Source organism: Python bivittatus, unplaced genomic scaffold (genome assembly GCF_059951505.1).
Source record: "Python bivittatus isolate LINGU-HERP-01145 unplaced genomic scaffold, Pbiv_v1 ctg000480_np1212, whole genome shotgun sequence".
NCBI lineage: Eukaryota > Metazoa > Chordata > Lepidosauria > Squamata > Pythonidae > Python > Python bivittatus.
The window spans coordinates 34,047,309-34,073,243 of record NW_028277075.1 but is presented as its reverse complement, the minus strand read 5'-3'; the positions used below and the strand labels follow the sequence as shown (position 1 = coordinate 34,073,243).

General features: G+C 42.0%; 1 protein-coding gene across 10 annotated transcripts in view; it reads left to right on the top strand.

Moving 5' to 3' along the window:
* Positions 1–25,935, top strand: part of LARGE2 (LARGE xylosyl- and glucuronyltransferase 2) — a 44,999-nt gene that overhangs the window by 15,796 nt on the left and 3,268 nt on the right. For 6 of the 10 annotated variants that reach the window (XR_015797023.1, XM_088145730.1, XM_025168423.2 and 3 more), the window contains 13 exons: positions 14,205–14,350; positions 14,895–15,133; positions 15,904–15,986; positions 16,350–16,473; positions 18,730–18,901; positions 19,398–19,502; positions 20,352–20,464; positions 20,675–20,800; positions 20,980–21,126; positions 21,556–21,719; positions 22,790–23,068; positions 23,747–23,893; positions 25,640–25,835. Coding sequence is in view for 9 of the 10 variants with exons in the window: in XM_088145730.1 (XP_088001856.1) it covers positions 14,263–14,350; positions 14,895–15,133; positions 15,904–15,986; positions 16,350–16,473; positions 18,730–18,901; positions 19,398–19,502; positions 20,352–20,464; positions 20,675–20,800; positions 20,980–21,126; positions 21,556–21,719; positions 22,790–23,068; positions 23,747–23,893; positions 25,640–25,835 (1,983 nt within the window). In the remaining variant the exon portion in view is untranslated. Of the gene's footprint in view, positions 1–2,397; positions 2,760–2,804; positions 2,875–2,918; positions 3,202–14,204; positions 14,351–14,894; positions 15,134–15,903; positions 15,987–16,349; positions 16,474–18,729; positions 18,902–19,397; positions 19,503–20,351; positions 20,465–20,674; positions 20,801–20,979; positions 21,127–21,555; positions 21,720–22,789; positions 23,069–23,746; positions 23,894–25,639; positions 25,836–25,935 lie in introns of those variants that run through there. The other 4 variants (XM_007431002.3, XM_007430998.3, XM_007431000.3 and 1 more) reach the window with 4 other exon arrangements.

Here is a 25,935-nt window from a genome sequence, read left to right as displayed (position 1 = left end):
CATTTAGCGACTGCAGTTATGACAGCGATGAAAAAGTAACTGACTTTCACAGGTCTGTAAAGCAAAGGAAAGCTGAAGTAAGATCATAAGCACAAGTGTGGGTGTGTGTGGGTGTAAGAGAGAAAGATTTTAATGCTGATGTAATAGAGTTGTATCACTGCAGAATAGAGCTGAATGTCTGCAAAACAGAACAAAACTGATAATGAAAGAAAAGTTCTGTTGTATGAAGTTATTGGCTCTATTAGTCCTCCATCTGCACATCCCCCCCCCGAACATTTAAATATATGCAGATGGGGAATCAGTTCTGTAACTGAAATGCTTCAATAGGGTTGGGCCAGTTGCTTGGAGCAAGTGATAAGATGCTTCCCATCCTTTGTTTTATTGACAAAGCTTAGCCCTGCTGTCTGTTGCATCTTTCCGCTGGTATTCTTTGCTGCACAGCAGCTGGGCTTGCAGCTTCTGCTGCTTATGGTCTGCTGAGAGATGATCCTCAGCCACTGTTTTTTTCCCTAAAATAGAACCTTATCTCCTTAATGTTAATAAAAGCAAGAATAAAAAAATGAAAACAAGCAATAATAATACCAAAAGGCATAAGATAAGAATACAAAGAGATTGTGTCTTCTTGATCAATAACTGTCTGACAAACAACACAAGAACGTTGGACAGTTAATTTGGACAGTTAAGTAACATAAAATAAAAGGTTGGACCCAGTACATGGTTGGGAGTTTGAGGTGAGGAGAGAAGTGGCTAGTCAACAAGGTATTATTTACAAATTAAAACAAAAAGGGACACTGAAGAGCTGTAAAATGATTTTTCAGATTGAGAAAATTAGTATTACAATGTTATATCTAACTTAGTATAAACAAATGTAACATCAGTTGGGTAAAAAATCCTAACTTTCTCTCTGTATTGCTGGGGTTTAAGTTGGTAGTGACTAACCAAGAAAGTAACCTTGGGATAGTAGTGGGTTTCTTAATGAAAACATTAACCAAGTGTGTGGCAGCTGTCTGGGAAAAAGTAAACTGCATATAGGAGATAACTAGGAAAAGAATTAAAGATGTCAACATTGCAGTGTCTTCATCCATGTACTTGGAGTGCTGCTACTCCAAAAGGATAACACTTTGCTGGAAAAGATGCAAAAAATGGGTGAACAAAATGATTGGAGAGCTAGAACCACCCCATCAGGAGGAAAAGTTATGTTCTGGAATTGTTGAGCTCAAAACAGGTCAATATGGGGGAACATGATAGAGGTAAATAACATTGTGCATAAGTGGAAACACGAGCAGGCCTCTCTAGCTCATTTTAAGAGTGTGTGTGTTTTGCCTTCAAGTCACTTTTGACTCCTGGCAACTACATGGACAACTCCATACGGTTTGTTACAAAACTGAGTTTTGGAAGATTCAGGATAGATAAAACAATGCATAGTCCACCTACACATTCAGTATTGGAAGATATTAGGGCCACCAATGCAAGGCAATTTTAAAAGTGGGATGAAATATATTCATGGAGAACAGGGGCCACAAGCCATGAACTATGAACTCCAGAAGCAGAGGCAGTAGGACACCGGATAGCAACTATTGAACAGCCAGCGTGGTGAAGTTCCTATTACGGTACTGGTAGGAACCCATAAGTGGACTAATAGAGGCCCTTTGAGAGAGCCTTCTGATCCTGCAAGGCTAATCTTAATGAGTTTTCACCTCCCTTCAGGCCCAAGTTCCCATGTTTAAAGGAAAGCACAGTTCACCCAAACGACGCTTGCTTAAATGGGCACCCTGTTCCAGAAGGAGGTTTTCTTAAAGCAGTAACTGTAGAAAAGACTGGCAGAGTTTTGCAGGGAAGCTACCACACCCTTTAAAGCCGTTAGAGAAGAAAGTGCAAAGGGAACTAGCCCTCACTCCCCAAGGATGCCTCATAGTTTTGCAGTGGAAAGAAATGGTGGCTTCAGGGCAGACTTTTCCGCCTACCAAATGCGCACACAGGCCCAGACGTGCCTGGCGGGTTTGGAGCGTGCAGAGCGGGCTGGTCTGCGCTTGCCCCAGCGCTACGGGCGCTGACACCCAGCTTGCTTCTCCAGCCCACTCCCGAAGGGTTGCCAGCGCTTTCGGGGATCCCAGCGGCCCTCCCGCTTCAGGGGCCGTGAGCAGGGGCGCAGCTGCAGGTACAGGCAGCCTTCGCATAATTGGCATTCCAGCAGGCCCGTCGTCGCTTGGCCTCTGCTGGTCCGCCTTTCAACCTAGCCCCTCTTGATTATGGGGGCGTCTCTTGATTTACTCACCGGTGCTTTCTCCAGACCTTAACCTCAGTCTCACAGAGCTCCGTGAGATTTACAACTGCTAAGCATGCAGGGAAATGTGTTAATTTCTACAAACGTGCGCAGGAGAGAAAGTACGCATGCATTCCGAAGAGCGTGAGAAGAAACTGATAGTCCTGGGCACGTGCCCCTAAAACTCTCAAAAGCTCTCCAGTGGAAGGGGCTGCAGAAGAAAACTGCACGGGATGGGCTCTCAGGATGCGCCCCCGTGCTTAGCAGGAGCCGCGTCAGGACTTCAGCTGTAAGGCTCAAACGAGTCCGAGCCAATTAATTGCGAACCTCTCGGCTGCCGCGGTCACATAACCCCTTCTTTCCAGGGCCGCGCTGGCCTTCTGGAGGAGGGGGCAGCCCTCTTGCTCGACTTTCACGGCGGAGCAGCTTTTGGGAAAGGGCGTTCTGGCGCTCCGAGGAGAGAGTGTTTCGTGGGAAGGAAAGGCTCGGAGTTAAGGTAGGTGGGGGAGGGAGGAGGGGGAGGGAGCGCGGTGTGTAGGAGGCGGAACCGGCGGAGGCCCTTTGCTTTGGCCGATTCGGAAAGGACTCTGCGTTCATTGAGCCGATAGAAAGTGAGCGTAACCTTTTCTTTACTCGTCTTTCTTTGTTCTCCTTCCGGAGAGGGAACGGGAGGTCTTGGCTCTGGTAAATACGGTGGCGCATCGATCCCAAAGAGAGGGGAAACGGGGGAAGAGATTCGGTCGAGGCAACTGCTGAGTGTCGGCTGCGCGCAAAGTTCAGAGCCTGAAGGAGAAGGCACGCAAGGGCGCCCGGGCCGCGGCTAGCAGCAGGTGTGAGGAAGAGGGTCCAGGGAGGACGCGGAGGCGGCCGCCCAGGAGTGGGAACGTGGAGGATCCGGCCAAGATCCTGTGAATCAGACCATCGACCGTTCCTCTCCGGTTAGAAAGTCCTGTCTCTTCCCGACCCTCGCGTTTAAGCGAGTTGCAGGCTGGTGCTCGCTGTTAGTTCGCGCGATTCGCGGAGGGCATGGTTGCCTCGACCCCATTTGGGGAGGCGAGATTCGCAGGGCTTTCTCGACTGCTTTCTTTGCCAGCCTGGTGAAACTGCGGTCGTGGTTCGACTCGTCCCCAAGGCGAATAAAACTTTATTCCTTTGGGGGGTTTGTTTTGTTTTGATTTGTTTTGCTAAGAAATGAATTCTCGGGACCCGTGACAAGTATCTTGCCTCTAATTGAACGGTTTTGTTTATTAGTCCGTGAAGGACACGTAGAGACCTAGTTCTGGGGACGATCTACTGACGGCCTTTCGATCTTGGGGAAAGGAACAAATGGCCTTCTTAAACTAAGGCTGGGCATCTGGAGCCGGACTGAATAGAGGAGATCTACCGGCTGGACTATGGCCGTCTCGGTGACGACTTTAACATACGGCCACCAAAAACACAACTCCTGCATTGTTTAGCTATATGGCCTACCTTTCCTTCCGAGCAAGAGGATTTGGGCAGCTAGAGAGAGGCACCAGCATTTTTTTTTTAAAGAACCCTCACAATTACAGTAAAAGGTAAAACGCAGCCAAAAATAGCAAGAAACAAAAATAAATAGGATCCTAAAGAAAAAAACATTATGTAAAAATCTGTTTTTATAAAATGCTGGTTGAAAAGCTGTGGCTTAACTCATTTTCTAAAAGAGAGCGGGGCCAGATGCAACTCCCAAGGGAGTGCATTTCTTGATTCTGGAACCATGCAGGAGGTGTAAGCTGAACTTTCCTTCCAGCCGAGCTCTTCTCTCTGTCACTTCATGGAGACATCCAGGTAGTCTTTTTTTCTTTTTTCTTTTGGTATCTGTATAGAATTGGTTTGCATTGCCTTCCCTCAGGGTGTTTCTCCCCTCCCCCCAACCTCCCAGTCTAACCTACATCTCTGGGATTTCCTGACAGCCATCCAAGTACTAACCAGATTTGACCCTACTTAGCACCACGTACAGGAGGTGGTCCTCAGATGGGTAGTCTCCTTCACATCTCCCTGTCCAGGAAAGTTCATTGGGAAGTGTCTCTAATGAGCCCTGAGCTACCTGGATTGCATCAAGAAAACAGCTGGCAACATGCCGGAAGCATGCTTCTTGCAACATGGGAGATAATGGGAATGTTGTGATCTTAGCTTAATGCATTGTTACCAGCCTCACTCCTGTTCTGAATTATTTCCAGTTTAGCAGTTCATTAGAACATCTTTCTAGAAATAGGTGGCTGAGTTAGCTTGCTTTCCTCCCTGTCCTTTTTTCCCCTTTCCAATCAGGCTTTCACAATCTGCCCTTTAGACATGTTGGACTCCAGCTGCAAATGTTGAGATTTTTAGTCCAACACCTTTAGAGGGCTGCAGGAGATAAGATGGCTTTTAGAGCACTATTGTCTATACTGATTAGCAGTGGCTCTCCTAATCTTATGTATAAGCTTTCAGTGATCCATTTAAAAAGCAGTCTGGTAGCACCTTTTCATATTAACAAATTTTATTAAAAAGGAATAAGCTTTCACGAGCTGTCGCTCACTTCGTCAGATGATTTTTGGCTACAACAGACCAACACAAGCAAGATCAAGAAAGCAAGGCTTCAAACAGTTCTGTAGCAAGGAAGAAGTCAGCAGTGAGAAGGCAGGATGGGTGGAGATGGGGATTAGAAGTGGATTGTTCCCCTAGCAGTTGGTGTTTTCTGGGTCAGAAACTGATACTCTGAAATCAGTGAAGAAATTACACTTGTGACTCGGTCTAAATCCAAGCAGTGCTTCAGAAAAGCTATTCGTTGTGTTCCATATGTTTAGGTTACATGAGCATCAGTGGCCTCTGCAAGGCAGTTTGATCCAATTAGATTTGTCACAGTAACCTATTTGCTGTGGGATGGGCTTCACTATTTGGTTGAACAACAGCTCTGCAATGTTCCTTATCAAAGAATCATTATAAAGGGTTGGAAAGATAATAGCCTCATTTTTAAAGAAGTTATATTAGCACATTCCTTCATAAATAGAATGGAAAGAACTTGAGTTTTTTTCTTTTTAATAAATGAATGTGGAAGAAAGCAGTGCTGCAGATTTATTTATTCCTAGTGGAAAGTAGTTTCCTGGGCCACAGGCCATGTTTTCTCTTTTCTTTTCCCCTCCTCTGCTAGAGATTAATGGAACAATGAGGCTCAAGGGCTCAGAATGGAAGGGAGGCTAATAGTCCTACTCTCTTTAGTCAGATGACTAAAAGAAGAGGCTGCTGCATAGCCTCCAGCTGTTATGCAGAACACAGGCAGGGTTCCCAGTTTTCTAACAGTTGTTCAGAATTTACATGGGTGGGTGGGTGGATAAATGCTAACCCATCAGTGGTTTTGTACTCAGGTTTTCCTGTTTTTGTTAACTCTTTTTCCTAAGCGTTTATAAGATGGCTTACTTTTTATAAACCGCCCCACCACAATGAAAACAGAGCAGATTTTCCTGGCCTAGGTGCTCTCCAGATGTTGGATCTCAGTGGCTAGGCTAGCCAGGTAATATTGGAAGTCTCTGCTTCTGGGAGGGATCCAGGTCAGAAAAGGTTGGCATGGAAAATCCACTGCTCTCCTTTTGGAAGATTTTGAGTGCCGTGTTCAATGGATGTAAAGGTAGCCATTACTTTTCTTTTGGGATAAGCTCCTGAGGAGGGTGTACTGTGTGAATGTTTTGCTGTTCTTTCTTACTAAAGGCATTTGGATGGATGGTAGTGATCAAAGCTAAGGGATCAAAAGCTTAAGGAGTATCTGGCATTGTCTTTATCCTGGTTATTATTGTGAGACAAAATTGGAGTCCATAGCCATCCTGGCAGGACTCTGGTTTTTCAGATATCTAAAGTCTCTGTTTTTGTACCCTTTGTCTTGGCATATACCTAATGAAATACTAAAATTTATTGCATGAGATAGAGGTGAGACACTTAATGTATTTGCCATGAAATCTTACAAATCTTACATTATGTGGCTAAGTAGTAAGAGTGGGAATGCCCATCTGAATCTTACATGTTTTGAGTTAGAAGCAAGTTGCATGTTCCTCCCACTCTATTGTATTCCTTTAGTAATAAATACCATCCCTTTCCATAACCCAATTATCTGTGAAAATATTGTTTGTAATATCTGACACTCTCTCCTAGCCTTTTAATAATAGTATAAATATGATATATAAATAAGTTAAATAAATAAATAAAAGATGTGTTTAAACAGTCAAGTATCACTGGTAAGTTTAACCGCACACTTAATTCTGCAAGTACGTTAAATAATACAGTTCTTACTTAAAATCAGGATATATTTTCCAAGGCTGTAGCCATTTTTTTACCTTATGAACATGTAGCTTTATTAGGTGTTCCTTTTTTCTATTCTAAATTTATTTTAGATAGGCAGCCGGTTAGCCTTGTATAAACACATAATGAGGTTATTACCTCCAAAGCCGTGCCGTCTGAACTGCATGGGATTGACAGGTCATCCCAAATTGGGGAAAAGGCAATACAGGAGTGATTTTTTTAAAAAAAGACTATTTATGGTAGCTTCCAAATTTCCTATTCTCAGTGCCCCAATAACACTAAGCCAGTTATTTGTTTTGTCTCAGGCAGCAAATCATGGTTTATTTTTTAATAATTCCCAGTTTGAAATTATGTTTTGAATTTGGTTTACAAATCTACCTTTTTCTAATTTTATTATTATGTCCAAATTCTGGCTTAGTCCTTGTTTGTTTTTGTGTTTTGGCCAAGCCACAGAGGTGCAAGGCAAAAGCACCAAAACAGGTGTTGATTCCCAAGTGTTTTCTCTAATTTTTTTATTCCACCCAGCAACACTATTGTCACACAAACTTATAAGCAATTTGCATCCACTAGAGAAGGAAAAAACCACTCTGCATAAACATTTCGTAGAACAAACAGAGGCATAGGCAAAACAACTTTTTGTTCATGCTATTATGTTTAGTACATTATGTGGACACTGGTAGAAAAGGAAAGAAAACAAAACTTGTTTGAATAAGTTGTAATATTTTGCTTATGTATAAGCCTAGGCTTGTTCAACAGACCCTAGTTAAAAACAAATCATAGCTTAGCACAATAGGTGAACATACCTGGATTTTACAGAAAATTGTAATAGGCAATTCTCTTTTGGGGAGAGATTTGGCCTTTAATTCCATTTGATGAGCCCCCAGACAAGCTTCTCAGGAAGACTGTGCTTTCTCAGAATATAAGCAGTTTTGATCCCTGCCAGAGAAGAGATGGCATGGCTGATCCCCAACATGTGGTAATTGAGGTTTTAACTGATCCACAAGCCCAGATGCTTGGTGTTCAGCAGAGAAGGGCCTTCAGTCCTCTTCAGGTGAAGGATGGGGGAGAATAAATAAGCTGTTCAAAGAAGAAGGAATATAGAAATATATAGAACTCATTGGGCTGAGAGAATTATTGTTTATGGGATATTATCTCCCTTCCAGCATGCTCTTCTTGCTTCTGATCTACATACAACTTCCAGAGCTGCACTGACATGTCCCATACAACCAAAATGTAGTTTTCTTCTTCTCCCCCCCCCCCCAAAAGTATGTGGTTCTTACAGTTGGCTCTCCAAAAGCTTAAGGTAATGTAGGCATATCTTTTAATTATTAGTATCTTCTCCTTTGCCCCTTAAAACATTGCAGGGGCTTTGTCAGTTCTTTTGTGAGGAATATATATGTGCCAGTAAAATGCAAAATGGAATCACAAGACATCACCTGAGCCGGGGATTCTTGGCAGAGGCACTATGTAAATGGGGAGGAAGGGACATCGAAGCCTTCTCACTCGAGTGAGCAGGAAAATCAGTGAATAGGCATTCATAATACACTTTCTACTTGGTTTAGCTAGTGACCCTTTAGCCTAAATGGAGTTTTGGTCTGGTTGAAAATTACCTTTGGTCACTAAGAGAATCTAGTAGGTCACTGCAGGATGAAGGCTTAAGGATTTGTTCTGTGAAACAGTGGGGCGTTCTTTAGAGGAAAATGCATGTATTTGTAAGCTAGAAGAAGGACACGAGAAATTCTTCCTTCTCTAACACTCGCTAGTTGCTAGGGAAAGAAGTCGGATGTAGCCAACTGAAAATATGGGAAAAGTTGCTTCCAAATCATAATACTGTAGATGAATTTCTATGTTAAGAGGTTTTTTTGGCCACTTCCTACATCTTCTCTCCTTCATGGATGATTTTGAAAAGTATGGCTACTTATTTAAAGTTTTAAAATCTTCTTTTCATCTGGGAAGTGAACAGAGTGATAGACAGACCAATAGTAATAATAAGATAATTCCTGCTCTTAAGCATGCAGCAGAAAGACATAGCACACAAGATGAAAAGGATAAAGAAAAAAGCCAATTCTGGCAATGTTTGCTGAAACAGAAGTATTTCATGACTGCCTGGACAATTGACGAAAACCCAAAGGCTGTCGGTTTCTTTCTCTCTCAGCAGAGGCCATGATGTAGCCCATGTGTTTTAAAATAGAAAAGCAGGATAAGTGTATAAACCAGCATTAGTTTAATAACCAAAGCCAGATATAGCTGTATAGCTGTTATAGCATTGTTTATGTATTTGATTTCTATCTCACCTTTCTTCCAAGGGCAGCCTACAAGGAGGTTTCCATTTTATCCCGCAACAATAACTGCATGAAGTAGGCCAAGTTGAGAGAAAGACTGGCCCAAAATTACTGAAGGGAGCTTTCACAGCTGAGGATGGACTTAAACCTGGGTCTCCCTAGTCCACCATCTTGCGGCTTTCTGCAGTTTATATGTTTATTTGATTTATCTCACATTCATGACTATAGGTGGCTTACAGTAAAATAAAAAATATAGAAAATACAGAATATAAAAAATAGAACCCACAGCAGCCAGGCATTGTCAGCAACTGTCAACACAACCAGGTGATGGGCTCTGTCCCACACCCAGGGCCCCAGGCTCGGGCACAAAACCACATTTTCAAGACCTTACAGAAGGCCAGCAGGGACAGGACCAATTTGATCTCCGGGGAGATCATGTTCAAAAGGGTGGGTGCTGCAGCAGAAAAGGTCCTCCTGGGCCCTGCCAGCTGATGCTCCTTGGCTGACGATACCCGGACCATGCACCTCCTGCTGAATTGGTTAGGGTGGGTAGAGAACGCCGGGGAAAGACGGTCCCATAAGTAACCTGGTCCCAAGCCATGAAGGGCTTTAAAGGTGACAACCAGCACCTTGAATTTGCTTTGTTTGCTACCTATAGAGACAGATACATGGATTTTCCTCTAAAGAATTTGAGCAACGTAGATGGGATCGCTCCTCATTTTATCCTTAAGATGCTGTGAGGTAGTTTGGACTAAAAGAAAGTGGCTGATCCAAATCCATCTAGTGAGCTCAGTTATTGAATGAGATTTCAATGTGACGTGCCCTGGTCCCAATGGAACCCTCTAAATGACTACCTCACCTCTGGGATGTCAGCAATCCATTCAACCAATTATAATGCTGGCTTATCTATCAAGAAATAAATAAAAAACATTAAAGTACTTAAAATAAAACACTAACAACGAAATAATAAAAGCAGCATAAACCTGTAAGCAGAGATAAAAATTGGATGTAATCTAAAAACAAAATTCTCTTGCTGCCCTGCTTCTCCTTCCCTTGTTATTTTCTTAGTTTCCCCATCTTTGGGGGGGGGGTGTCTTTTTATTTATTAGTGTCAGGAGCGGCAAGCAAGCAAGATTCAACCACAGAGCCTTTGACTAGATGCAAAGATTTTCCTCTGCATACCTTGGGGAGGTGGGAGGGGAGGGCTGACAGTATGCTGCTGGACTGAAGGCAGTTCTCCACATTGACGACAAACTGAGATTTAAAGCTTTAGTTCTTTGAGTAGATCATCAGGAGAGCAATGTGAACTAAAAGCACCTTAAACAGTGTGGTTAGAAATGTAGCATTTTGTACCACATTAAGAACAATCAGCATCAATCTCACCTTTCCTAATTTTGTTCATCATAGCCAGATTTCTCTCCCTCTTCCCAAAGTCACCAAGTGGAACCTTTTATTACTTTAGGTCTATATTTTAATCCTTTAACCGTCATGTGGGCTGATCACTTTTGTGTGAGCTATCCAGACTAAATGCAAAATATAAAGAGGCAAAATGCAAGGCAAATAATTACAGCATAAACATAGCTTGTTCTTAAATCCAGTTTGTTGAACTACACAACATTAATCAAAAGCACAGCCCTTTTTTTGGCATCAGCACAATAGCTAACAAAAAGGTTATGTTAAAGCTTGTTCAGTCTTTTCATCCAAGGTTGGCTTTTTAATAATGCTTTATTTAAGAAAATGTAAACATGGAAATACTTTGATCTGAACCTAAATGTGACGCCAATATCGTGATTGTACTAAGGTGTAGATTTATCTTTACATAACTATTTAATTTTACAGAAAGCAGCTGCTGATTCTGGATTCTGCAGTTAGAGGAAATTGTCTGCAGATCCAAAGCTGTAGGAAGCAGCAGAAGTACATTCAAATGGGCAACAGTGGAACATGGCTTACCCCATTGCCAATGCCACTTCTGATACCAGTGTGTCAAAAGTGTTGGAATTGGTACCAGGATTCAGATCATGTGTTAGTTATGGATCATGCAACCAAATTCTGGCACAGTGAAAATTGTACTGCGGTTCTACATTAAGGAAGATTTAAAGTGAAGCCAACCTATGGATTGTTCAAGAAACTTACTTAACCTTTTCCCCTGCTGTTGATTTAAAGGGCAAAGCAGAAGGTCGTCATGACCTGCACCCTCTTGATTTTCTGTTTGCCTGCATTATTGTATGATGGAATTGGATCCTCTAGTGGCGTGTGCTTTTTAAAACAAAACTTGGACTTTGGAAAGCAGCCATAGAAAAGTGTCCTATGTTAGGCTATACAAATTTGTACTTGGTCAGTCTGCCCTAGGGACAAGCTGATAGCTAGGACAAGCTGGTTTATACTTTTCATGAACAATATAAAGAAAATGCATATCTGACCCACACAAAATGGGAGCTTTCAAAACATGATCCAGTCCAATAGTTCCTGATATGTTCTTGGCATAAAAGCAAGCATTCCTTAGTTTTTTTGCTTTAGTTTATACATTGGTTTCCATTTCTTATAGGGGAGTCCCCAGTTTTTTAAATGTGTGTGGGCGGTCACTTTGTCATTCCATGCACTCTTGCAGATATTTCAGTTTTAAATTCTCCTCCTCTACTCCCATTTTAATTCCTCAAAGAATGGAGGCTCAGAATTATAAATCATGTCTTGAACAGGAATATCAACAGAGCCAAGTTAAAACACTACAAAACACGCCCCCCCAATCTGATTTAAATCAGCCTTAAACTTAGAAATATAAGATTATACCAATTAAGGTGTTCATTCTAAATGTAATTATTAAGTTTCATTACTTCTGTAGTTTTTGGCATATAAAAAGTTGATGTTGATTATTTGTCTAAGGCCCCTTTTTGTTTTCTTCATTTTGTTGTTTATTACATCATTTTAGTCTGGACTGATTTAATGTTTTTAGCTGTTTTTATGTTTTTTCTAGTTTTGTACACCACCCAGAGTCCTTTGGAGTGGGGTGGCTAATAAATTCAAACAAACAAACAAATAAATACCTAAACAATAAAAATAAAATGGTTTTGAATTTTACATCCAATAAAATAGCACAATCCATAAAACAACCAAACAAATAAAACTCATCAACATAAAAATAAATTAAAAATCAACAGCATAATTTTTTTTTAAAAATCTGTAGGCTAATAGCCCAGGCAAGATGTAAAATGCATTCAAGTCTCATTGCAACAAACATTGCCTTGACTCCCTTTCTGAAGGCAGGCCATCCCCATGTCAGGGGCATGGTGTTCCACAGAACACAGCTGAGAAGCCTTGTCTCCGAATTCCCACCCCACTGATCTGCAGGTTAGGAATTCAGAGTGTTCCCTCTTGGCTAGCATGCAGAGGATAAGCAGACTCACCTTGGTGAAGTTTGGCTGTTGGCAGTGTTAGGGTTGAGCAAAGAGCTAGATGTTCACCTCCTGTATCTTCAGACCAAATCCTATTTCCAGTCATCCACAGTGGTTATTCAGATACTGGACTGAAGGTCATCCTGGTAGTATGTGGGGAGTTTCTGCTGAATGAAAGTGCCTTGTTTTACGTTAGGGATGGAGAACCTTGACAACTTGCACTCCTCCACTGGAGGAGTGCGGGATGCAGTTCCTGGGAGGGGCAGTGCTGGATTTTTGGGAACTTGTTTGGCCTTTTGTAAGGAATTAAAAGGACTGGCTGTGGGAGGCCACTGACAAGTCACACCAACCTCACTTCTACTCTTAATGAATTTGGGTGGTAAGATGGATTTCAGCAGCCTGGTTGCTAGACATTTTGTGTGTTTGTGTGTGTTTTAAGTAATTTGCTTCTGAAAGCCTTCTCTTCCCACCCTAGTTTTAGAAATCAAAAAATTTCACGCTGGTGAAAACTCATTTTGTTAGAGAATTTCATTGGAGAATCTCAGATGCATTGCAAGAGACTACATATGGCCCAGGGTGACTCTCCCTGTTCTAAGTGGTGAGAGCTGGGAATTGGAGGATTCCCTCTCCTCAGAAGAAATCAAAAGCTTTTCTTGAAGTTGGAATGGCAGTAAAAGCAAATATACTTTTGCCAAATTTTTGAGGTTCACAGGGCATAAGTGACATGGCAAACTTCTCAGTAATAGCTCCCACTGTATGGAATACTCTCCCCACAAAAAATTGTGCAGCCCCAACCTTGCTGCAATTCTGGAAACAAGTTAAAGCCATTTTATTTCGACCTGCTCTTGTCCTATCTGACTGACTGTGGGCGTATATCTTGGGCTTTCTTTGTAGCTAATATTTGTTTTCTGTACTGATTTGGATTTAGTTATTTATTATAGAGTTGCATGCCAAGAGTCTTTGGGATTGGGGCAGGTTGTAAGGACTGCAAATAAATAAAAATAGCTAACAATAAAATATGTTTCTGTCCTTTGGTGAACATTATTTTTAATAGCGTGTTAATCACCTTGGATATTGATCTTTAATAAGGCTTCTCACAGTGTTATGTCCAGAGCTGGTTTAAAATTAGGTGACTTAGTTGCTCTTAAAGGGACTGCATTCTAGGGCTGTTCAGTTTTCGAAAGTACCTCTCTGATGTTTTTTAAGACAAGGAATCTTTTTTCAAGTCTTGGGCACCAGCCCAAGAAGAAAAAAATGTGTCTGCTTTAAGAGTTGCATGAACTTTAATTAACAAACTCCTTAAAGCAGATACACCTTTTTTCAGGCTGGTGCAGAAGCCTGAAAAAAATCTGTCTGCTCTAATGAATGGCAAAGTGGTGCTGTCCTTGTATAAGATCCCAAACACTTCTTCAGAGTAATTTCTGATCTGTGCATAGCCCTCTTTCCTTTCATTGGGATTTTGCTTGCACGCTGCAGATTTAGCATGCCATTATCCACAGCCAAACTCAGGGAACTGATAGAACTAGCTTTGCTGTTTTTCCAGCTATTGCCTGACTGATGGGGCAAAAGATGCTTGCTGGTGTTCTATAACTGTGATTGTCAGTTTGCCATCATTAACCATGAATCATATTATCAGTCTTGATGACCATCAGCCCAATCTCCACATGAAGCAAACATTGGCTATTTGGAGAGTTAATGAAGTTGCTATTGCCAAGAGAGAGGAAGAGACAGTGACTCAAGCCATCTGGCCTCTGAACTGATTAAGAAACAGTGTTGGGTGCTCACCAGTACAGAATGCATGGGGTACGGTCACTTTTATCAGAGCTAGATCTGGAGTGCTTGTTCTTGTGAAATAGCTGACTTAGCAACTGTTGCTGCTTGGGCTCTGGAAAGTCCTTATATCAAGTTTGGAACTAAGGAATAGTTCTTGAGGTTGGAGGATGCTAGTAACACTTCCTCTGTATTCCATATTCTATGTTGCAGGCTAGAGAATGCTGGCTCCAATGAGGCTAGGTCTGCCCACGTGACCTTTGCCACCATCATGCTGTGTCCTTGGCGTGTGAAGCTGAAGTTGCTGCTTGCTACAGTGACCCTGGTCTTCCTCATCTCATGGCTTTACCTCTTTATGGGTAATCTGGAACAGGAATGGGACGGGTGATCCTAAAAATGGGTCTGGGTGCATTGGTGGATTGTGGCAAGTATAAATGTGGTGGCAATTGAAACCTTTGGGCAAAGTTTACCTTGTTTTCTTGTACATTGACTGGGAATTATGGGATTTAAAGCCTGAAATCTGGAAGATATCAGGCTAGGGAAGATTTCTATAGTGCGGATTACCAATCTCAAACATTTAATTTGATACTCTCTCTCCCCCTTTGTGATAATCACAGCTTTTTGTTTAAGCATGAATGTCTGTAGACCATAACAAAAAGTGACAGGTATAGTGAATGTAAAGAAACTGGTAAATTGCAAAGCAGTAAAAAAAATAAGAATATTTTAAAAGATACGGAGTTTTAACTTATCTATATGAATTGAACAAATTATTTGCTCCAGCTATGATTTGCATTTAAGATCCTTGCTTATTCTGGTTTCATAATATGACATGGGAGCTCATTAGTCAGAGAGGTAGTGTTCTTCCCATCCCCCCATTTACATTTTTGGGGATTTCTTCTATAGATGGATGTTCCCTTATGCTGCCCCCTTGCTTTGGGGAACAGTCAAGCAGGTACCTTGACCGTGAAGCCTTGGCATCTCAGGTGCGAAAAATGGAGGAGGAAAACCAGCTGTTGAGGCTGCAGCTTAGCCACTCTCAGGCACAGGAGGAGACCTGGGGTAGAACGGACTTCAGCCAAGAGCAGGAGAGCAGGAGTAACCACAGTGGTTGCCTTAAACAGAGGACGGTTCAGAAGTGTGAGGTAAAGATGAAACTCATTATCAAGGCATCTTGTGAACTGCATGTTTGTGAACAAAGAAGTCTGCCCAAATTAGGAATGGCTTAGTGGTCACAACAAGAGGCATACTGTAGACCAATCTCCTTGATTAATTCTGTTCCCTAAACTATTGAATATACTCATAGTGTTCCCTTTCTGGCCCCTTGTTACTTAAAAGTACTGTGATACTTACTTTGCAGAAGTGTTTGTGATCTAATTCACTAGAGCAAGACATTGGCAGCCTTCTAGTAACATGGGATAATTGTTTACATTGTTTGAGGAGTGTGAGGGTCACAGTAGTCAAAGCAAAGATACAAATAGAGATGGCCACATCACCCCCATGGATAGGGTCAGGACTCCCTGTTTCTCTCTCTCCCTAATTTTTGGGTAGATACCTTTATTTTTTAAAATATATTAAACCTATTTTATACCACTGTTGTGATGTGTTTCTGGATCCAAAGTGACCACAAAAAATCATGATACCGATTTTCAGCAATTGTATCTGGAGGAGGCTTCATGGGACCACAAAAAAGAGTGCAGGCAAGGAGGCAATATTAGTTTGTGCCTGGCTTCCACTTGTGTCTCCAACTCTGTTTGGTTCTTTAAGGGCTTATTATTGATGGGGACAGAAATCCATGGGAGCCTATAGAATGGTGGGTGGAGCAACATCTAATAACCTTATTCGTAAAGGAGAAGAAAGAGGAGAAGAATTTAGTTGGGAGTCAGGCCTGATGGCTTTTTGTGTTTCTGAACAGCTCCTGCATGTTGCCATTGTTTGTGCGGGATACAACGCAAGCCGGGATGTAGTTACTTTGGTGAAATCCATCCTCTTCCACAGGTAACCTGAGCATGGAGGGGCAAATGCTATTATTATTTCTTTAGCGTAAAATTTTTATTTTTGGCTCTTTCTGTCCTTGGAATTTGGGGGATTCAAGTGTGAAGCTGTTCTGCACCTTGGCTGCCAAGCTGCAGTTCTGGGTGTAGGAGAAGAGATGTAGAGCAGGGAAGATTTGGATTTACTCTTCTGCCATTTATACAATCTACTCTGCCCTACCCAGGAGAGTAGAAGGGACTACAGTGTGTCTAGGGTTTGTAAGCTGTCATGCTATGGTGAAAAATGGTTAGAGAGTGGGATAGGACTGTTTTCTTCTGTGTCTTGCTCCCATTTCTTGTGAGCATGACCTTTATTCTCACTTGCTAGGAAGAACCCTCTCCACTTCCATCTCATCACAGACTCAGTGGCCCGACAGATACTACAGACTCTGTTCCAGACCTGGATGGTGCCCTCAGTTCATGTTAGCTTTTACAATGCTGATGACTTGAAGGTAGGAGAATTAATTCCATACTTGAGTTGCCCCTGCCTCTCCCCCTCATCTCTTCTCCTTTTGAATGTCCCACTCTTTTCTTTTATGCTTGTGCCAGGTGAAGTTCTGTTAGTTGTTTTTGAGGGTTGGGTGGGAATCTGGAACACTGTTTGGCTGGACTGAACTTACTTAAATTTAACTGAATCCCCAAAGTCCCCAGGGAATTACAATGCTGCATTCCCCCCATATGACAATAATACTCAACTAATGCCTCCCCCCCCCGCCATTAAACCAAACCAACAATATCATTGGTGCTGCATCCGGCCATGAAATAAACACCTCCCCCATCCTCAAAAATTAAATTTCAATTTCCATGGATGCTCAGACCTAGAACCCTGTGGGAATGCACTTTAGCCCCTCTCCCTGCATACTTCGTCCAGATAGCAATCTAAACATGGGTGTGCATGCTTTGGGTGCCCAAAGCAAGATTGTGCTCCTAGATTTCCCTGTCCCACCCAGAGAGTGATCCAGCCCTAGGCGTGCATGCCATAGGCACTTGGGGCTGGAACGTTGCCAAATATGCTGGAGCCCTGCCAAATTGCACTCTGACTCTGCCTGGACAAGTGCCCTAAGTGCACAAGCCCCTTAACATTTCTGACCCTCTCTCAAATTTGAGAACTCCTGACCAAAGAGTGTGGTTGGAAATCTGGATAAGTTGGTATTTCTCAGTTTATCTGTTGCAAGGGGAAGGGATGTTAAGCTTGTCTCTTTGTCAATACAGAAATGGTACATAGTTTCAGCAAAAATCACTTCCATAATTGCAAGAGGATTAGATCTTGGATCCAAATGATAATGAATTGTCTTCAAGACTGAGTAGAATGAATAATGTGTCAAGGCTGCAGCAGTCAACCATCCAGGATATAAAGTTGAAATAATTCATATAGAGAGAGAGGATGCCATTCTGCAATTCAGGGCTTCTAAGAAGATTAATCTCCGTGGCAAACTAAAACAAGGGCAGGAAATTAGAAGGTTGGCTTGGGCAGTTCACATACAGGAGGGCTATGAAGTTGTCCAAAGACATAATATGATATTTAATACCCTTGGTCACCATAAAAGTACTACTTTTATTCTTAGCCACTGCTAGCTGTTATATGCATGTTCTCCATAATCGAAAAGAACTAGAAACACTGAGATACACAAAGAGCCAGCTCATGAATTGCTGCAATAGGGATTATTTGATATCCAGCTCCTAAATAGAAAATGCAGTTCTAATTTTAAAACTCTAGGAGAATTAGACTAAAGTTAAGGGATTTAGACATGGATGATTTTATTCTGTTGCTATGGAAGGGGCTGCTTTATTGATGGTATTATGTCTTCTGCACTGAGTACTTATAATAAAATAAAAACTGAACCTAGCATAGGAGAAGATGCATTCTCTGTGACCCTTTTACATTACCAAAAACTGACAAAATCAAGTTGCATGACCGACTCAAGAAGGCGCAAAAGCAGATTCTTTTCTAAGAACCCCCCTGTGGCTATTATGTGATCCTCAATTCATTGTCCGTAGTTTTGTCTTGATAGTTGGGAAAACAGTGGGATAGGAGGAATTAGTGGCTTTTGGTGGGAGGTAGCAATATAGATCTCTTGCCAAGACCTGAATCAATACCTATTTTGAAGTTTTGCCCCTAGGACAAGGAACCTGTGGTCCTCCAGATGTTGCTAAAACTCCCTAACATCTTCCACTATGGCTATGCTGGCTGTGGCTTTTGGAAGTTGCAGTTCAGCAACATTTGGAATGCTATAGGTTCCCCACTCTGACCCAGAGCCCCTTAAGAAGAGCTGACACGACCAGAATTGTAAAACTTGTAGCTCTTGTACATCTTTTTTTGTGCAGAATTGTGGTTGCTTTCTGACAGTGGTCACTAGCACGGGCACTGCTTTGAATTGTTTCCTTGTGGAAGCTGCCATTTGAATGCAGGGCCCAATGGCTTGATCATATGTAATTTGTCTTAATGTTGCTGCTGTTCAATAAGAGACTAATAGTCTGCATACAAGTCAGATTGGCAGTATTCTTTGCAGGCATCTCTACAGCACTCATTTGTGGCTCTGGATCACAGTGGAGACAGAGCAGTCTCTTTTTGTTGCATTCCTGTATTAAACAGAATCTCATTAGTCAAGCCATAGAAGCAGTATAGTTTAGATGTTGACCTTGCTCATAGGTTAAGCATGTGATCTTGCTATTTTATTCCTCAGTATCTTTCTCTCTTCTTGCTGCAGCCAGACATTTCCTGGATCCCTAACAAGCATTATTCTGGAATCTATGGGTTGATGAAGCTGACACTCACTAAAGCTTTGCCCTCTGACCTTTCCAAGGTCATTGTCCTTGATACAGATATCACATTTGCTACTGACATTGCGGAGTTGTGGGCTGTCTTTGGGAAGTTCTCAGGTAAGTGAGGCATGGGGGGAATTTTTTAGAGCTTCTCAGAATGGAAGTTGTGGCCCTCCAAGATGTTGATGAACTACAGCATACATCAGTATAGCCAATATAGCTGCTACAACTTGTTCAACAATTTCCTGAGATCCACAATTGTATCATTTTTGGTCTAAAACTTGGTGCTCTCTAGATAAGTTGGTATTCTGTTCAGGATTCCCAACTAGCCAATTTGGTTTATACCATTTGGCTATCTGCTCTGGAGAGTAGCCTTAAGTCTATTGGCATAGTGGTTTGAGCAGATTTATGGGAATGTGACATAATATGGATTCGTTTTCTAATCCATCCAGTTGTGCTGCTCTTTTGCAGATTGTTAGAAGATAGGAAGGATGCCGTCTTATCTGCAAATAATGAATTGTTGGGGTCCAGCATAGTGAGCTAGGATCTTATCTTGAGAATGGGGAAAGTCTGCTCCTTGCACTGGATCTGATTGGTGTCGTCTTTAATCCAGATAAACAGGTGATTGGGCTAGTGGAAAACCAAAGTGATTGGTACCTAGGGAATCTCTGGAAGAACCATAAACCATGGCCAGCATTGGGTCGTGGCTTCAATACAGGTAAACTCCACAACAGATATATCTCTGTTTGGCTGGGACAATTGCCATATCAACTATTCTTATTTTAAGGCTATGACTAAGCAGTGATGATCCTAGGTGGGCAGGCAAGGCTTAACTTGTTTTGTACTATTAAATTCCAAAAAGGAATGCAAGCCAACCCTTTGGGATAGATGCATAGACGCCCCAGAAGTGAGCTTTGTATCACTCGTACAGGTAGTTCTCATTTAGTGACCACAATTAGGACCAGCAATCGGTTGTTAAGTGGTCACTAAGTGAAACTGCGACTGTGCTTATGATCTTACTTCAGCTTTCCTTTGCTTTACAGACCTGCAAAGGTCATAAATGTAAGGATTGGGTTGTAAAGTTACTTTTTCATCAACGTCATAACTGCACATGGTCGATAAATCAGACAGTCGTTAAATGAGTACTACTTGCAGTTTATTCTTCTTCAGTTCTGCTCTCCATGTGCGTTGGGGAAGGTTGTTGCAGCTGTGTGATAGGCTGGGAGTAAGAAGCAAGAGGAAGAGGAGAATCATTATTGTACCCCAGTAATTCTGCCTAAAAATTTTCCCTCTGCTGGGGCAGTCAGCTTTTTTTTTTTCTTTTTTTCATGAAAAGTGTGGGTCCTTTAGCTGGTCCCTGAATAATGTTACATTAGTAAGTGGATATGGTATCAGTGGCATAGAAATATTTTGGTAAACAAATGATATAACATAGGCAGTGATCTGGATACCAAAGCTTTGGGAGCAAGGAAAATTGAGCAATCTCAAAAAAAAGAAAACCCTTCATATTATGGAGAGATTTTGTCTTCACTGGTTTCTGTCTGACCTGGTCTTCTCTTCTCCATAGGAGTGATCCTGTTGCTGCTGGAGCGTTTGCGCCATCTTGGCTGGGAGCAGTTGTGGCGGGTGACAGCAGAGCAAGAACTCATGAGCATGCTGTCCACCTCACTAGCAGATCAGGCGAGTGTTCTAGTTTTTTTGTGCTTTACTATCCTTTCAGTCTAGGCCCACAATGTGGCTTTTATTTCAACGTAGGCAGAGAGAGATTAGATGTTGCCATTTGACAAACAGTAATTTGTTTCCTTCTGACGTGACTCCACACTTGCTTTTATCCTGGAGCTTTCTCCTCTTCCAGAGTGCCCAGTGTGCCAACTGCAATCTCTCTTCTAGGACATCTTTAATGCGGTGATTAAACAGAAACCAGCTCTTGTATACCGGCTCCCTTGCTTCTGGAATGTGCAGCTCTCTGACCATACCCGTTCAGAGCAATGCTACACGGAGGTGTCTGATCTTAAGGTGACTGTTTCCTCTCTTGGCTGAACCTCTGCTGACCTTCTTTTGTAACCTTGGGAAGATTTCAGATTTCTCCCTTGCTGAACTTTCCAGCACTCTTTAGCTTAAGTAAAGGGAGTGCTGGAAAGGCCTGTGTCTTGCTGAAGGCATTAGCATCCATCACTTTGGCTTTCCATCCTCAGGTGATTCACTGGAACTCTCCCAAGAAGTTGCGAGTCAAGAATAAGCATGTGGAATTCTTTCGGAACCTTTACTTGACCTTCTTAGAGTATGATGGCAACTTACTACGCAGAGAACTCTTTGGCTGTGTCAGCTTGCCCAGTGGCCAGGTGAGAGGCTCTCTGTCCTCCCTTCTTATCATGTCTGAAATTGAGAGACTTCTAAATTCATTTAGCTAAATTAATCTGCATATGTGAAATCATGGAGGAGGAGGAAGTCATCATGATGATTATTGGGAGGGAGCTATCACACCTACAGGGATTATGTTAGAGAGCCTAGATTAACTCCTCCCCCACACAATTGTCTTGATCATTTCTGCCAAGCCATTGGCTCATCAACTAGGCAATGAGGAAAAACGGGCAGAACCCTCTGAACTACTTGGGGAATGCCCGAGGGCCATTTGAAGTTCCTGGATGGCTTGCGGGTCCCACAGGCAGTAGCATATTAAGGATGCACAGTGGCTGCATGTCATTCTTGACCAATTGTCTTATCTTTAAATCTCATTCTGTTTCTCAAATACACTCCTGTGTAAATTGTAGCTCCAGCAGGCTCTGGAGGAGCTGGATGAAGACGATCCTTGCTATGATTTTCGGAGGCAAAGCCTTATTCAGCACCGTGTCCATCTCTTCTTCCTGCAATATGATTTTTCAGGGTCAGCTGATGAAATAGATGTAACTCTCATAGCTCAGCTATCCATGGACAGGTACCAGATGGGGAAAAACAGAAGGGCATGGAGACATTGTTCTTTCAGGTGTTCCTTTCATTGTTCTAGGTTGGTTGTTCAATGTGCATTTTCTTTCCTGGCCCACAAGCAATGTCTTCCACCAGCTTAGTTAAGGCGTGCTGCATTGGTTCCCAAGGTCAGCCAGTTCAACACTAGGAGGGCATGGTAGGATCTCAGCGGGCAGGTGGGGAGGAATTAATTTCCCCCATTCCTGAATCCTGAGCTGAGCAGAGGGGCTGCACCTCATCACATTTTTACTTCAATTATTTGATGTCTTTTTTAACCTCTTTCCTGTGTATCACATGTGTCCTTGAATTGAGGCATCCTTAAAATATTTTGTTGGGAAATGCTGAGATTGTAGCTTTCCATCCTTGTCTTGAGCCAAAATTGTGAAGTAATCTGCTTTCTGGACGGAATCAATTATGAAAGGAAATGATCAGACCCAATTAACAAAATGGCTGCATGAGTCACTAAATGGGTTTAGCCGTGCACATTGGATGCTAAAAGAGTATGTTTTGAGACTGAAATGGAGGCCACACAAAATCAGTTCTCTCCAGACAGATTGTATAAATTTATGTACTTTTTAAAATAAAGTTAAAATATTGTTAATAGTAAAATAAGGACAATTTTTAAATTTAATTTTTAATTTAGTGTAAATAGTAATTGATCTTAGGATATAGTGCAGATTGCACCTTTCTGGGAATATCACAGAAAACCTGATTGTCTGAATGCAAGTCCTTGTGCTTGGCATAGTATGAACATTCCTGAAATACCTGTTTCTAAGGTATCTATAACTTTTCTAACAGGTGGCTTATTTTTCTCAAATGTAGACAAGGGCTGATATGTATTGGGAAAGCAGTAAGGAAGGAAGAAAAGGAAACCTTAAAAATGGATCAATGAAACATCACTCAAATTATGTAGTAGGGCTCAAGAGCATTTAAATTGTATTTTAGAAGCTTTTTTGGGCCTGGAATGTCTTGACTCTATAGCTTTTTGTTGATTAATAATAATATGTGATGCTTTTAATTTGTCTTATTGATGATTTGCAGGTTGCAGATGCTGGAGGCAATATGTAAACACTGGACAGGCCCCATTAGCCTGGCTTTGTACATGTCTGATGCAGAGGCCCAGCAGTTTCTACGCTATGCTCAGGCTTCAGAGGTGCTGAGTAACCGTCAGAATGTTGCCTATCACATTGTGTACAAGGAAGGGCAATTTTACCCAGTCAACCTCTTGCGCAACATAGCATTGAAGAATGCACAGACCTCTCACGTTTTTCTGATGGACATTGATTTCCTGCCTATGTATGGCCTCTATGATTATCTCAGGTGTGTGTCTTCTTGAGGTCCAAAGAGTTCCATGTCTGGGGGCAAGGCAAGAATGTGGTTTTCAGCTCTGTCTCCTAAAGATCTAAGAAATTATGAAATGCCCAGTATTTTCTTCGACATCCTTCCACACTGATCTTAGTTCTCCCCTTTAGCTGTCACCTTCTTCGTTTCATCTTTCCACTAATGTTGCAGTTGTCTCTTTTGGCCATTCCGACCCAGTAGGAGCCCATAAACCTATGTTAGTTTTATTCCAACATACACCTCAGGCTAAGAAATATGTCAGTACTAATACCCTCAAGAGCAGTGCTTCCCAAACTTTTTCCTTCATTACTCAAAACCCTAACTTTGAACAGTCATTGAACAAATGGTTGCAACTCAAAGACTGCCTGTATTATAAAAACAGTAGTGTTGAATGGTCTGTGTCATTTCAACAAATTACCATTGGTAATTTCATCGATTTTATTCTTAATAAGAATGCTTTGGGAGATTTTCAAATATAGTACATGTGGCAATCTTTAGGTCAATTTAAATGTCCCTGTTGTGATTGGATAATGGGTTCATGTATCATTACCCAAAGAAAAACCACTTTTACCCAATTTTGGGTAATTTGCCCAGGTTTGGGAAGCACTGCTCTAGAGCGTTGAAATCTTGAAATGTTCTGCGTACCTTTGTCTCCAGGTCCTCCATCATGCAGCTGGAGCTGCCCCCAAAGAAGGTAGCACTCATAGTGCCTGCATTTGAGACTCTGCATTACCGCCTCAACTTTCCCAGATCCAAAGCGGAGCTGCTCACCATGCTGGACATGGGCTCCCTCTATACTTTCAGGTAGGTGCTGATCAGAAAAGATTCATTTTCAAGAATCAAAGCTTTGGTTTAAGCAATTGCTGGACCAACTTTAGCAATCAAAGGGCAAAACCAGCTTCACAATTCTCTCTAATAACTTATTCACCAAGATTTAGCTGGTTATTTAAAACTGATGTATGAATTCAGTACTGTTATCCTGGGTTAAGAATGTATTTCCTCTTCTCCCAGTTCCACTTAGGTTCGGCCCTCTCATTTTTTGGCACCATTTTCTTTCAGATTTTTTTTTTTTCCATTTTTCATGACTGTTCCCTACTCTGCATTTCTCAGATTGTTTAAGCCATTTCTTTTCTTTATTCTGTACCATTTTGTCTTCCCAATTTCTGTCCCCCCTGAAATCTCCTACTACTTTGTTTCTGTTGCCTTTCTTTCTTCATAATGAAAGCCTTGTGTTAACCCTGTGCTTTTATAGTTTTTTAAAGGTTTTTAATAATAGTAATTGTTTTTTATATATTAAATGATTTTTAGCCTTGTTGTATGTACGCAGCCCAAAGTCACTTATTTGTGAGATGGGTGGCCATATAAATTTGACAAATAAATAAATAAATCTGCTAATAGCTTGGTTGCTGTATGGTACTTTAGAGTATGTTAATTTGCTTGGTTTATTTTTTCCCCCCCAATATTACTTCCTGTTTGTTTCTGGGCACAATAAAAAATTGCTGGCTATTGTCTGTAACACTCATGGACCTGGATATATACCAGAAAAAGGGCTGCTGCTTCTCCTACACAAGCCTGTTAATCCTCAGTGGTCATGATTAGAATCTTTGCTGCATGTCCCGTTATCATCTGAGGTTTGCTTGGAAAACATTTCCATCTTCACTCTCAAATCATGGTGAAACTCAAGAAAACTCATTGCGGTGTTAAAATCTTCAACTAGAACCAGGGAGTAACTTACCCAACTCCCCACCTGTCCAAAATTTCACTGGATGATGCTGGGTCAGTGTTTTCCCCTCAGTAATGTATTATAGGGTTATTTTGTGGGTATAGGTGGAGGGATGTTTGCTACCTTGGATTTTGTCAAGGTGGGGTGAGATATTAAAGAACTAAATACTCAGATCATTGCTAATGAAATACGGCAATTGGTTGGCTATCTTCCAGAAAGTTGGGGGTCCAGTTCTAAGTGCTGGTTATTACCTTTGAAGGCCTGTGTGGCTTGGTGCCCGGGTATCTACCAGGCCGCCTGTTTTGCCCTCCCTCGTCCTGCCCTGTGCAATCTAAGGAATACTGAAGGTTCCCACTCCATGGGAGGCGAGGCATCTGGTAACTCAGCAGCGGCCCTTTTCGGTAGTTGCCTCTGACCTTTGGAGCACCCTGCCTCCCAAAAGAAGGCGTGCCCCCAGTCGCTCGGTTTTCAGGAAAACCTTAAAAACATTTTTATTTTGCAGAGTGTTTGGGTGCTGATGGTACTGAGCTGCCCTAACGAGTTAGTTAGGTTGTCAGGAGTTTTTAGTTGTTACGTATTTATTGTTTGGCATTGTAGGCCACCTCAAGTCCTTTGGGAAGTAGGTGACCTATAAATAATGTATAAATAAATAAACAAACACAATACTTGTAACCATCCAAGAAGCGTGACTTTTGATAGAAGGAACAAGGCAGTCTGATTAACCTGAGCTTGTTTTTCAATCTCTTCATTTTCAGTATGGGATCCAGCTGCAGATTGAAGTCTTTTCACTTACAGTGTTTCCCAGTGTTGTATGTTTTTGCGTACAGGTATCATGTGTGGCCCCAGGGCCACGCTCCAACAGACTATGCCAAATGGCGGACAGCCACAGTGCCGTATCAAGTGGAATGGCAACCACAGTTTGAGCCTTACGTTGTAGTAAGGCGTGACTGTCCCCTCTATGACCAGAGGTTTGTAGGCTTTGGCTGGAACAAGGTGTCTCACATCATGGAGCTTGATGCTCAGGTGAGTACATGGCTTTTGAACAGCCCACCGGCTGTCATTTCTGTTGAGGAAGACCAGGGCCAAAGGGACTGGCTTCCTGTCAGCAACTTCCTGCTTTTTC